The 13,749-nt window shown below is 35.6% G+C and overlaps 1 protein-coding gene across 2 annotated transcripts in view; it reads right to left on the bottom strand.

The window, feature by feature from the left end:
* LOC112052209 (bestrophin-4) overlaps window positions 1-13,749 on the bottom strand; it is a 37,359-nt gene that overhangs the window by 12,898 nt on the left and 10,712 nt on the right. Inside the window, exons 2-7 of one of the 2 annotated variants that reach the window (XM_052882320.1) lie at window positions 11,508-11,618; window positions 10,447-10,618; window positions 4,395-4,597; window positions 3,242-3,410; window positions 2,345-2,593; window positions 1,663-1,896 (exon numbers count right to left, since the gene is read on the bottom strand). In XM_052882320.1, coding sequence (XP_052738280.1) covers window positions 1,663-1,896; window positions 2,345-2,593; window positions 3,242-3,410; window positions 4,395-4,597; window positions 10,447-10,618; window positions 11,508-11,618 — 1,138 coding nt within the window. Of the gene's footprint in view, window positions 1-1,635; window positions 1,897-2,344; window positions 2,594-3,241; window positions 3,411-4,394; window positions 4,598-10,446; window positions 10,619-11,507; window positions 11,619-13,749 lie in introns of both variants that reach the window. The other variant, XM_052882319.1, reaches the window with a different exon arrangement.

Here is a 13,749-nt window from a genome sequence, read left to right as displayed (position 1 = left end):
CATTTAATACACCTTTACCTTTAATTGAACAATACCTCATTAATATATTAATTACACACAAAAACAGTGATTACACACATTAATTGCTATTCTATATATAAATCAGTTAGACGTCATAAGCAGAAAGTTAAGATATATACTTCAGTATAAAAAACATTTAAATAACATAAATAAACGAATACACAAGAAAGATGTAACAACGTTTCCCTTAATAAACCAGAATTAAATCTCTGATGAATGTAATGCAAGTTAGTAAATAAATACATCTATATTTCGAACATTCTCATTATTTGTAATCATCACGTAGTATAAATTATCTACATGCTTTTGCATGACAGATTAGCGATATAAATCATGCGGTAAATATACTTGTATTAGTATCAGGCTACCGGGTCCAATCATCCATATTATTAACGTCAAAAGGGCTGCCAAACTTAGATACAGATTACTACCAAGGATTTTGCAAGGATACAACGTCCTTGGTTACTATTTATTTCTTTACGTACAATAACAATAATCAGAAAATCCCTGAACAATTTTACATTCGTTTTTATGGGTGTGGCTAGAATCGTGTGAGCGGCTAAACTGAAACGGGGCACGAAATTTCCGCTTTTGTTGCGCCAGAGTTCGTAATTTTGGTCCAAAATAAAGAAACAAAATTGTAGGTCTGAGTAGGTTCTACAAGTTTGGTAGTTAACATTTTTTCAATATCTGTCACGAGAAAAGAGAAAACAGCAATAACCATAGTATTATAACTTTAGGACAATTAAACAACTTATAACCTGGGGCCACCCATTTAACCCTTTGACAGACCAAGATAACATTTTACTCTACTATTAAGACACTGGCACCAGTTCCAGGCTTCCTCCTTAAATTGTAAATCGATTGGGAGAGAGCATACGTCTGGATGTCATTCCTGGAACGCGATAGTCACGCACTAAAGCAGCTGAGGATACGACCGGGCGTAACGCTGTAAATTGAGTGGAAGAAGTTTTTGGATAAACCAATACTCACATAATATTATCACAAGGCATTGATAAAAAGGATCCGTAACCACAGGTTATGGGATAACCCATTTACCTTGAAACTGAAATTAAAGCTATAGGGCATAGAACACGATATATTGGCAACCCTTAACACCGACACACTGCAAAGCTCCATGAATACCGGCCTTCGGTGGAACGAATGATGTTTTTGCCAGTACTCGTAATTTCAATTATTATTAGTAATACAATCTTATAGGTAAATCGTTCGGATGCAGTATTAGAATCCTGGGAATTCCCGCGTCTCATTTCCAAGCATAATATTTGCATGGCAAAGACGTTGTCCAATTATATCATCAGTTATGATGAAGTATTTGTACTTGTCCCGTTGATAGTGTTCTATGACCTTCATTTAGAAACAAATGTTGCTTATCTGTCGTGTGAAGTTTTATTATATTTACCAACAATATCCTTTAGTGAATTGTAAACATGTCGTAAATGTTAATAAAAAGCCATGGATTAAAACAAAAATATTTACGAATAAGGCATTGAACTGTAAGTTGTTTTTTTGTAAATTACCAGCATTCGTTCCACCTTAAAGTCGGCTTAATATCCGAGCGTGCAGCATGCTTAAAAAATGGGGGATTCTGACCTCTGGCGGGGCGAACTTGTAACTCACGGTGTTGGATGGGACCATCTCGTCGATCTTGACGTTGGAGGGCGCCACTGTGACCATGCTGCACTGGCGTGGTGGCACCGCCACCCGCGCCGTGGAAGGTTCTGGATGCTCCTCCCTTTGGTTCTCAGTGGCGATCGTGTAGGGCAGCTCGGACGGGAACACCTCGTCCCAATACTGATCCCTGATCAACTCCGGATGCTCGTGATGCATTTCGTCCACAATCATGTAGGATACCTAAATTAATTTTAATAATTAGTTCATTCATTCCACTCAAGGTCACTATATGGTCATGTGTTTTGTTTAAATACTGACTCAAACTGGTTATTTTTTTACCACTGCGGCTTAACAACAAAAACAAATAGTTTTCCTTATGTAAATTAGAGCCAATTGCAGAGACAGCATAAATTGACTACATTGGAATGTGATTCACAGCAAATCAAAGAGGTTTACTGTAAAATATTAGATTCCAAATATACTGGACAACAGGAAATATGTATTAGTAACTATGACACAACATTCGCAACAGTATTCTATTTCTTAAAATCTAATTTACAATCATTTACTTCATCCTTTTATTATATTTAGAAGTGTTCTAGTTAGAAGTTATCATTCTTTTTTTATACTTTAAAGTTATCGTTTTTTTATTATACTCAGAAGTATAATAAAATAAAAATAGATTTACCTGTAAATCTCTATCAATCATCCAGTTGACTTCGAAGTCATCATCATCTTCGCCGAAAGGGTTAATAAGTGACTCCGCCACTTTCAGCCAGCCCATGTAGAAGAAGAACTCTAATGTCGTGAATACGGGAAAATAAAGGTCTATATTACTTATATAGACTGATGAGCTATGTGATTGTAGTTTGTTATCAACCCACTGGCTACCCAGCGCGGATGTAATGAAATATGAGTAAACGGCAATCGTAACTACCTGAAACAAGGCATGCTGTAAGCTTACGAATACGTCCATTAACAAAATACGTTAATGGCGAAATCTTATCATGGGCCCCATTACAGCTTACGGTTACGGAACACGCAAAGGTGTGGCTATGGTCACGGGGTGTGTAGGCAATTATGTGGAACAATTTTAATTTTTAGTTTATCATTCAACATTTCAAGGGAATCCACTGACTTCTAAGTTACAGTTTATGGTAGTTTGGAAGTCAGGGAAGTAGTTTTGATTTTGAATTAAAACTAAACATTTGTTATTTAGGACTCTGATTAGATGATAAGCCCGTTGATGATTTTTTTTCAGAAGTAGTTTTGTATGTAGTATTTTATTCTGCGAAAGGAACGATTTATTTAACTATGACAACTATAAACCTACGAGTATTACTTATCTTCTTTTGCATATGCTCAGTGAACCTATTTCTTTTTTTCAATAAAAAAATAAGATAAAATAAGAATTATTACCCACATCTTTTAAATATGAGTTTAGAAAACCTGTGCTAAAAGTGGGTACAAAAGCAATCCAGTTAAAGTTGATATTTAGGGTTCCATAGTGCAACATGAACTATGTACCTACCTGCATCTATTACAAATTTAATTAAGTGTAATCGATAAGGTATAAAAGGCTCACCTGAGTATAAACTAATGGAACGCTTATAGTATCGTAGCTTAGCAATAGACCCGCTTGTCCTCTAAATTTATTCAATTCGTCGATTATAGTTTTCACGGCGAAATCGTCTCTTATCCGGCCCTCCTTCCGGGCTCTCGTCACTATACTTGTCGCCCATACTATGGGTAACCTAAAACACAAGAACAAGGTAACTGTTCACTAGATCGGTAATTAGTTATAGCCTGACCAGAAGCATTAAACCAGAGATATTAAAGCCATATGGAATGACGATTGTCTTTCTACAAACGTTAACGCTTCGAAAATTAAACAATGTATGAGAATGACATGCCACAAGTAGTTTTATCTTAGTATCGCGTTCTTAAATGTTATGTTTGGTCCACTCTTTTATATGGGTGCGAGACATGGGTCCTGAAAAAAAGAGTGTTGTCGGCGGTTGCAAGCTTTTGAGATGTGGGGGCTAAGGAAAATGTTCAAAATTTCCTGGAAAGACTTCGTCTCGAAGGATCAAGTTTTAAAAAGAGCCAATTGTAACCGAAGCCTCATGACAACCATTAAGAGGAGGAAAATCGCATTTTTCGGGCATCTGCAACGGGGATCCCTCTATGAGTTTCCTAGGTTGATCCTAAAAGGTAAGATACCCGGAAAACGTGCTCCGGGAAGACAGCGGAGAAAATGGATAGATGATGTCAAAGAGTGGACCAAGTTAACATATACACAGCTTAAAAATACTGCAAAAGACCGAAGTGTTTTCTACACATGACCGCCAAACTTCAACTGGAAGAAGGCACCTAATGATGATGATGATTCGTCGTGTGGGTCACCTCCTCCCCGGTTGCGAGTACGAGCCTAGAGGCATTGTCTCCTTGCCCGGCTAAAACGCGGGAGAACTTTCTACCCCGGTGCTTAGTATGCTAAGCAAGTATGCTAAGAAATTACATAGGCATAGTTTCATTATTTTCCGCAACGTACCCGAGTTTTTTTGATCAGGCTATAATTTGTAAATCCACAAAGAACTTTAGTTTGTCTTTGTTTACAACAGAATTGGCACAAAGTACGACCAAGTGTGTCACGAAATTTCGGTCCTTACTCTTTGCCCTTGTTTTTCCGAGAACAAAGAAAATGTTTGTGATAACCTTTATATTAATATCCTTACCAATGTTTAGAAGGCTTCGGGAATTTTTCGTTTAAGTTTTCAAGAATTAACTTTTCATTTTCGAGAAGAAGACCAGCTTCCACCAAATTGCCATGGGTGGGGAAACGTTTCTTAACTCGAGGAGAGATCATAGTGAGCACCATGGTGAGACAAAGACAAACATATCGCAATATCGTTCGTCTCATCAGCCGCCCTCGCTCGTCCTATAAAAAAACTGTTGCATTTATATCCAGCTGTTAGTATGATATATCAAAGCGGAAATACTTAATTAGGAATGGGTCCGATAAAAATGGTAATATGTAAATGGTTTCCAGTTTACATTAATAAGAAGTGATAAGGGATATTTTTACATAAATAGTTTATATAACTCTATGTCAGTGCTACCACGAGCACTTTACAAGTAGATATTTAATAATGCTAGGTACATACATATAAATTACTGGAGTTATTGTTATTCACCTTCATAATATGACAAAACAATTTCATGCTTCGCAAAGTACTTTAATAGAGTTTATATTCGTAGGTACTAACTAACAGTATAGAATTCTAGAATCGTAAGCTAAGTATTTTTGTTATAAATCTACGTAGTTATAGGTAGGTACGTAAAATTAAATACCTCGCAGCTCCATTATCCATTACATAGCTCAGATTATTAAATTCACTTTTCTGACTTACTTAGATCAATGATTTCATACTTTTAGATACGATACGTGCCAAACTCTGCCATTCCACTGGCCGTACACATGAACAATTTTGTGTTTACCTGCACTATATATTTATGGATATACAGTTTTTACACTTCCTCGGAATTGTTGACAATATTTAGGTATTACGAGTAACAAGCTCAAATAACCTTCGTAGTTTACTATACGACTAAAATAAATTAAGCCAATTGGGTGACTTTGTTCGCCTCAGTTTAGATGCGTGCCATGTCTAATAGTGCAAAATCATTGACGCAAGTAGATAGCAAAATTTGTTTAAAGCGCTAAACACATAAAGTACGAAACTTGTTATTTAAAATAAGTATTAGAGCGACGGCCTGTTCTGGCCAGACTTCCGTCATTTATAAAAGCTGCAAGTTTGCCAGTCCGTGCTCCTACCGTTAAAATAGCTGAGATTTTATCGATACTTTATTTTAGATCGATAGATTCCTGTAAATAAGGTCAATGTTAACTAATTTATACGTAAAAAGCAAATATCGTCTGGATGGATCCTTTCATCATAATTAGATGAAAATTCATAGTTTAACTTTTAATGTACCGACATTAAACGTATTTCTATTAACTGAACTATAAACACACAAATAACAAAGATATTTGTAATTTTGTTTGAACGCCCATACAAATCTAACGATCATTAATCTATGACGTCATTAATTCGTGCCATGGTGCGTTTTTTCAGACAGTGCCGCAAATATGACCCATTAAATTATTCTAGCCCCGAACGTAATGATCGCAGATATCCTGTTATTTTTACAAAAGTTCTTTACTATTTGCATACTCTTAATTTATATATAACTTAAATAAATGTCATTATCCCTATTTACCTATGATTTACCTATGATAATGAGCATAGGCTGGCAACACCAGCTTTCATAAAATTAGGAATATCATGCCAAGACTTGGCTCATACTTTAGAATCATGCTGCCTTTCATGGGGAACAACATAGCGGTATTGGTTATGGTGAGTTACAACGTAGCTTATAGAATTATTAGCCGAATTACAAATGACGTGAAATTGGATCGAGTTACGAGTATAATCTGAAAGTCTGACTGACCTGAAGTCTTCGCTTGGTTTCAGTAGACGTGCGTCATCTACTTAAACAAAATCAATGTGTTAGCAATTTTGTTTACCTGGTTTGTATAACCCGCCTACAGAAACGGCAATTTTTTTGCTCACATCCAAAATAGTTCGCAAGATATACCTAGTCTAGTTTTTAAAGTGGGTACTTGTAAGACATTAAAATACTATGTACAAAAAAAGAGAAGGACAGTACGTACTCCATTACGCCGGCTACACACGATCAAGTCTAACCGACTAATGTTAGTGTATAGGACGCTTAGGTATGTGAGCAGTCAAAAATATACGTTACGGCTATGGTTTTGTTATCGTGTGTAGTGAAGTTAGACACTATATCACTAATCTGTGTACCTATTCTGTTTTCTTTCCTGTTTTCTTTGACATATCACAAGTGTGATAAGATAATACATAATATGTTTGTACATACGTACGCCTAACCAGTGGCGGATTTATCCGAAGGCCCAGTAGGCCCGGGCCGAGAGCGGCCAGATCTTAGGGGGGGCATTCCTGTCAAAAAATATAGGAATAAGCAATGAAAAATAGCTAAATTTCAATAATCACAACAATTTTTAATTTAATCACTTTCTTTTTCTTCAAACTTAAAACCGACTTCAATGCTTTATTTATTATTCTTGATGTGCAATTGCACATCAATAATCCTCTAAAACCTCAGAAAATTTTATTAAATCTATTGATTTACATCAAAGGCAATAAAATATTTTCATTAAATAGACATTGCATTTAATCCAAATGCAATGCAATTGCATTATATGAATGCACTTGCATTATAATAACTGCTGAGACAGGAGCGGCTTTTACTTTGGGGCCTAGTGCGGCCAAGGCTACAAATCCGCCACTGCGTCTAACGTATATTAAGATTAAAGAAAAATGCGGTATTTTTTCTATACCTTTTAAAAATGATATACGAGTCGAATATACCTATAAATATAAAAGTGTATAATTTAGTAAATAAAAAAGTTATATAAAGAAGCGTATTGCGTCATTATTATGTTCTCTAATGAATAAATAATAGGCTTGGATAGATATTATAAGAAAATCCGTAGGTTATATAATTTATGTGCGACCTTCACGCTCGTTATCTTCATTTGATGTGAGGAAGTATACTGCCAGTGTCAACCGGCATATCAGCATATAAAAATAACAATCGGTCATTATATCAGACATATACCATTGTGATCAAAGAAGATCGATTGCATTGTATATCTGAGACAGACGTGTAAAGATTGCAGTTACTCGTACGCAGTTATCTTTCAGTAGGCATTACTACCGTATTAATAGAACGCAGACTTTTAATTTTTTTTTTGATCTAATAACCCCCAGTCTATCGACCACAGTTTTAAAGTATATACTAAATATTCTTTAGTCCTGATATCATTTGCTATTATATATTGGCATTATATTATTTGATAAAGTCGCGTACAAAAAAACTTATAATGTCAAATGTTTGGTGCATTTAATTAAGCGACAGCTCATCCAATTAATTTAAGTAAGCACTTATCTGTTGCTGATTGTCATTGATAAGCAAGAATAATTCGTTGACAAAGGAATTATTGAATAAAAATAATATTTAAACATACGAGTACATGATTCACATCATTGTTTTATGTATAGTATTTTTTTTGCTTTACTTTTTTTGTGATTTTTGGCATACTGTGCACAAATATGATTCATCTTTTTTGCTCACATTATCCAATGCTATCTTTAAAAAAAAAGATAATTATCCATACTTATAACCAGTGTAAAACTAACTATACTTTATGTTTCACTATGGTTAGGCATAATTTCATTATGTATTTTGTAGAATAATAAATAAAAAAAAATGCGAAAATGTGATTGTAACGCTTTTACTGATAAACCAATAAAACGATTTTTTAATTCTTTCTCCAATAGAAAGCTGCAATATCAGCGAATAACATAGTACTAATTATATCACTATATTCCCATGGAAACGGGATCTACGGATGAAAGCGCAGGGCACCCGCTATTTATGCTATTTGTTCGTTTTGAAGGATAACATCTTTGTCTCCCAAATTCACCAACCAACTATTATGTAACCAACGCCGCTGACTATGATGGTAAATTCTATCTCCGAGTTTCAATCGAGATTATGTAGAAATGTTGTACGTACCGTGGTACTAGCGTACTAGATTGATTGCTATCTGTTTGCTAAGTTGAAAATGGAAATTTGAAATTGATAATCAACAGTGGTAAATAAAAATCCAGAATATCGTGGAATTTAATTCCGTGTATAATAATAATGCTGTATTAGGTAATGATTAGGAAATTGTATAAAATGCATAAACAATTTAGGAAGTTTTATAACAATTTAAATTTTTATCTAAGTAAGGATAAGTCGCTAAGCAACGTGTCAACAAAACCTGTATAAAACAACCATGACAAAAATTTAAAATAACCATGTTGTTATGGCATACGTCCACTAATCCGCACCGTACGTATCGGAAGCATCGCACCAAACGGATGTTAGTATTCTTTGTATAGAAAGTCATACAAGTGCGTCCACTGATCGGAATCGTATGGTGGTAGTATCGTACGGTAACGGTAAAAATCAGTTAATGCGATGCGTTCGATACGTAGGATGCGATCTGTGGACGCCTGTCATTACTCACCGTCAATCGTCATACTTAAATAGGTTACTGAAAACGGCCACTTTACGTCACTATGCCTCACAGGTTATTTCGTCATTTAAGGTGTGAAGATTAGTCAACAACGGTGTATCCTTATATAGCTAACTAGTGCAACCTTGAGGGTTTATTAGCAAATAAAAAGTTTCTAGAGTTATGTGTAGAACGATATAAACTGTACGAATAGCTACGGGTTTAGCCTAAAATGTGTACCGCCATTCCATATCAATTTAAAACCTTGTTCTAACGGCATTTGTTGTAAATGATTGAATGTGACTTGAATTATTTAACAAACTGTTGTAGGTACCTACTAACATAATTTTTATCAGCGCCAGACCAGTATGCGATAAAATATTTTTAATTTTAATAATATAAAATCTACATTTCTAGATAGCATCGGATTGGCATATTTAATATCTTATCAATAGTGTCCGTGAAATAAAATAAATAAAACTGTCCTAGCGCATATCTTTATAAATACATGACATCATATAAAAGTGTTTCATACTATCGGTTTCACGATCTTTTCATGAGTATATCGGTTAGTCCAAACCGCAAGTTTTGTCACTTTCTTACTTCATGTCAAATCATAGGGACAAAATTTGTGAATTAGCTATCAGACACTAATCTGAAGGTGGTGAAACCGGCCCTAAGTTCAAGTATTATACTCGTATGTATGTAATGTAACTACATTTACGTCAGTATATGTATAAGTTGTGGTCGTGGAGCCCGTTCAGAGGAAATAACTATATCAGAATACAAAGTAGCATGTACCAATTTTCATACATATCCGTTCGAGCCGTTTTGGTTTGAGCAGACAGCGGACGGGACAGCAACACTTGGCATCACGTGAAGACGTCAGCAGGTGAAGAATAACGTTTAATACGCGCGTATAAGCTTGCTTTTGTAAGCGTTTTTGTGCATATAGGTGATTTTTGCCAAACGTTGAACTCGTACGAGAATAGACGAACATAATTATAACGAGCATCAGCGTCTTCGCCGGCAAAGACCAGATCCCAGATTTCTTACGTCATTCGGATGCAGTGCTCTAAATTTCACACGGGATCAGGACTGATCATTCAGCTCACACGGCACTCTTAGCCGAGGTCCAAGTCTCAGAAAAGACACCGTTAAGAGTCGTTCCGCCCATCTCTTCTATCTCTCAAAACACGCGGTGACGGCACTGAGGTATATACCGTATACGTGCGTAAATAAGCGCTAGTCTGAAACCGCCCCTAGTTGTTCATAGAACACGTCACACTTGCGCTCAAGTCTCAACTCAATCGCGTCGCGTCGCCGTCGCGCCCCGTGCTCTGTCTGCCCAATTTTAGAATTAGAAATGGTCGAACTAATCCGACCAATCCGACACACATATTATTTTTATATTTAAACTTGTCATGTTGTTCATTGGACAGGGGAGATCGGAATACTTTTTTGACATGTGTAACGGAGGTTAAGTGGCTTGACAAAATTTAAATAATTTGCTAATTTTTCCCATTGTAAATGCGGTAAATGTAATAATCTCAATAAAAATCAGTTGCTAAGTATTCATGTGAGCAAGGTGTTTTGCATTTATGTAAATATCTTACCTGTCCGTGAATAGACGCGGACACGAACACAGCTATAGAGTCCGGCCAAGGAATGGTTGTGTACTGACTCCACCATCGATTCATCACAACAGTTACATAGAAACCAAGTACAAAAGACAATGGAATTACGTTCCCATGAAAACTGCAGTAATTTACCACGCCTTCAAACGCCCTGCAAAATAAATATATATTTAAAACATCGTATAGTATCTGAACTATTTATAATAATTTAGCTTTTTAGATCTTCTCGAAGGTAAGATCGATATTTTTCATGCTCAACTGTGTGTATAGGTATTATACAATATACATATAACAGAGCCCAACTTGAAATTTTGTTTTTTTTTTTTACTGAAATACTAATAATCTACAGAATATAAGATTATCTGCATGTACTAACATAATAAAGAAAATTTTTTTAGACATAGGCACAACAATTTTTCCCTTGAAAAACACCATTTTTATTACTTAAGGGAATATTTACTTTTAATACGTTTGGTACGAGTAGGTTTAAAAATATGGACCGCATGCTGCACCACGCTCTTTAATTAGATTTTAATTTACAACTTATACAAACTTCAGCAATCTCTTGCACCATCATATAGTAATGACACATTATTTAGGACATCTTGTATAATTATTAGGATAAGTTGGCTTAAGTTCCTTATCAATAAAAAAAAATACTTGCACGAAATTCAGTTTAAATATATTTTATTAAATTCATTTAATTAAGCCCTCATTCGCACGAGATTTTTTTTCAACAGACGTTAAAAAAGCGTTCAAATATAACAAATGCATTCCGAAATATACTCCTATGTTCACACGACAGCGTTTTTAAAACATTTTTTTCGATTATGTATATTACGTATATCACACACTATATTTGAACGCTTTTTTAACGTCTGTTAAAAAAACTCTCGTGCGAATGAGGGCTGTGATTTACCAAAGTTGTGGGTCTGATAACAGTCGCCATTGCCATTGACACTTGACTTCACTAAACGTATTTAGCAGCGCTAATGTAATATGGTGCCAGAGAAAATAATATTAAATGAAGTAAAATTTACCTTTTTGATTCTGGATCTAAAAGCAGTCTGTATACTAAATTTAAAACATAATAAATTAATAAGAATACTATTAGATCTAGCCATACTAATTTGTAAATGCTCCCGCGCCATCTGAAAAGAAAATAATTTCGTTAGACATAAATAGCCTTGTATTATATTACTAACGTTATCAACCCATTTCGGCTCACTGCTGAGCTCGAGTCTCCTCTCAGAATGAGAAGGGTTAGGCCAATAGTCCACCACGCTGGCCCAATGCGGATTGGCAGACTTCACACACGCAGAGAATTAAGAAAATTCTCTGGTATGCAGGTTTCCTCACGATGTTTTCCTTCACCGTTTGAGACACGTGATAATTATTTTTTAAAAATGCACACAACTGAAAAGTTGGAGGTGCATGCCCCGGACAGGATTCGAACCCACACCCTCCAGAATCGGAGGCAGAGGTCATATCCACTAGGCTATCGATATTACTAACGTAGCTATTATATTATGTTATTTTATTAGGTTTCAGTATATTCAGTATATTATATTATTAGGTGCCCGCGGTTTCACCTACATAGATTCCGTTCCCGTAGAAATATCAAGAAAAAAAAAAATTTTATGTTACTGGAGTGAAGATAGAGTAAGAGGTAGCTATCTATATTATTCGAATGGTGACAGAATTTTTAAATTTGAAATTAAGTCGTAACAAACAAAAATCATAGTTTCGTTTACAAATAGATACTAGATTACCGACTTTGTTACTATTTCAAATAATGATTTATTATAGGAAGTATATTAAGTATATAACACTTCCTATATTGTAATCATAGATAAAAAAAATGTTTCAAACTTTGGTATGTATAACATATACTCATATGTTTTACGAATATGACACAGTTTTAGATAACGATATAAATATTTCTACAGTTTGTTGATAGTTGCTAACTACTCTTGATGAACGAGATGGTTGTACACTCATCGTCACATGTATGATAACATTTCCTCATCAGTCATCTCATTAAACAAATGCATTGAAACTTGTTGTTGTATACTAAGATCGTATTCCTAAGAATCTGCCGGTGACGTCAACAAGCAGGCCCACTATTGACTGAGATTAATCGGTTTCGACTGTAGTTTTAATAAAGCATTTTTTGACTAGAACCATCATTACTTACCATCACCTGATGTGAATGATACAATCTAAGATAGAAGCAGGCAAACTTGTTAGGTGGAGGATTGTTATCGCCGTTTAGTGTTGGAAATAGTAGTCTGTGACGGATATGACGTCGGTCGATCTCGTGTTGGCTTCAGTGTGCTCGTGGCGTTCGAGCCGTCCACATCTCTTGTTGTGTAATTCTTTATGGGTTACTTGGGATAGGCGGGGAGAGTGACTTGAGTGGAAAAGGGGAGTGTTTGTATACAGTCAAAGGATCCTTTAACCCTACTCACATCGTTCACAAGTACGTGACTCCACTCAAGGTCATTCTCTGCCATTCTAGGGTCTTATTTTGGTTACAGTTTGATTTGTTAATTAAGTTGTCCTGACAAGTGTTGTGAATCCTTTGTTCGACAATAGTTTTCTTGTATTTGTAATCACTTTTGAGTCCTATAATAGGATGAAATTCCACAACCCTTCCGGTTTCTACACGACATGGTAATGGAACGCTAAATCGTTTGGCGGTACGCTATTGGCGGTAGGGTGGTAACTAGCTACGGCCGAAGCCTCCCACCAAACTAACCCAGGATCTCCGTCTTGTAAATCCACAGAACATTCCATTGCGCCACGGAGGCCGTCAAAAGCTACCTACCAAAGCTACCTATATTGTGGACTTATTACGGACCTGTATTGCAGATATGATGTTTAGTGAAATGGTATTGTACTGGAGACTAAAAACTTGCCGTAGTTCTGTCAGAAAAGGCTCACTGTATTGACACCGCCTTCAAACTGATTAGAAGCAAGCACGATACGATGTTATTTTTCGCTTTTCAGTTTAGTGGGTAGGTTAATTTTTGTGTTAAAAGTCGGTTGTTTTTTTTTTATTAAAAGTTATATTGTTCCAATTTCAGTGTTAGCACAATGATTGATTCTTAAGATTAGTACCTACCTACTAGGTCCTACATTTCCAAATTTAAAAATAGGTACTATCTTAACCCACATACAAACTTTCACTCCCCCTTTTTCCAAATATCTCATCCCAATATGAATAAGCAGAAATAAAGTGAAATGAATCATAACCAATGAGGAGCTCCGTTAACAGTC

This window comes from Bicyclus anynana, chromosome 6 (assembly GCF_947172395.1).
Source record: "Bicyclus anynana chromosome 6, ilBicAnyn1.1, whole genome shotgun sequence".
NCBI lineage: Eukaryota > Metazoa > Arthropoda > Insecta > Lepidoptera > Nymphalidae > Bicyclus > Bicyclus anynana.
This window is presented reverse-complemented; position numbering and strand designations above follow the sequence as displayed.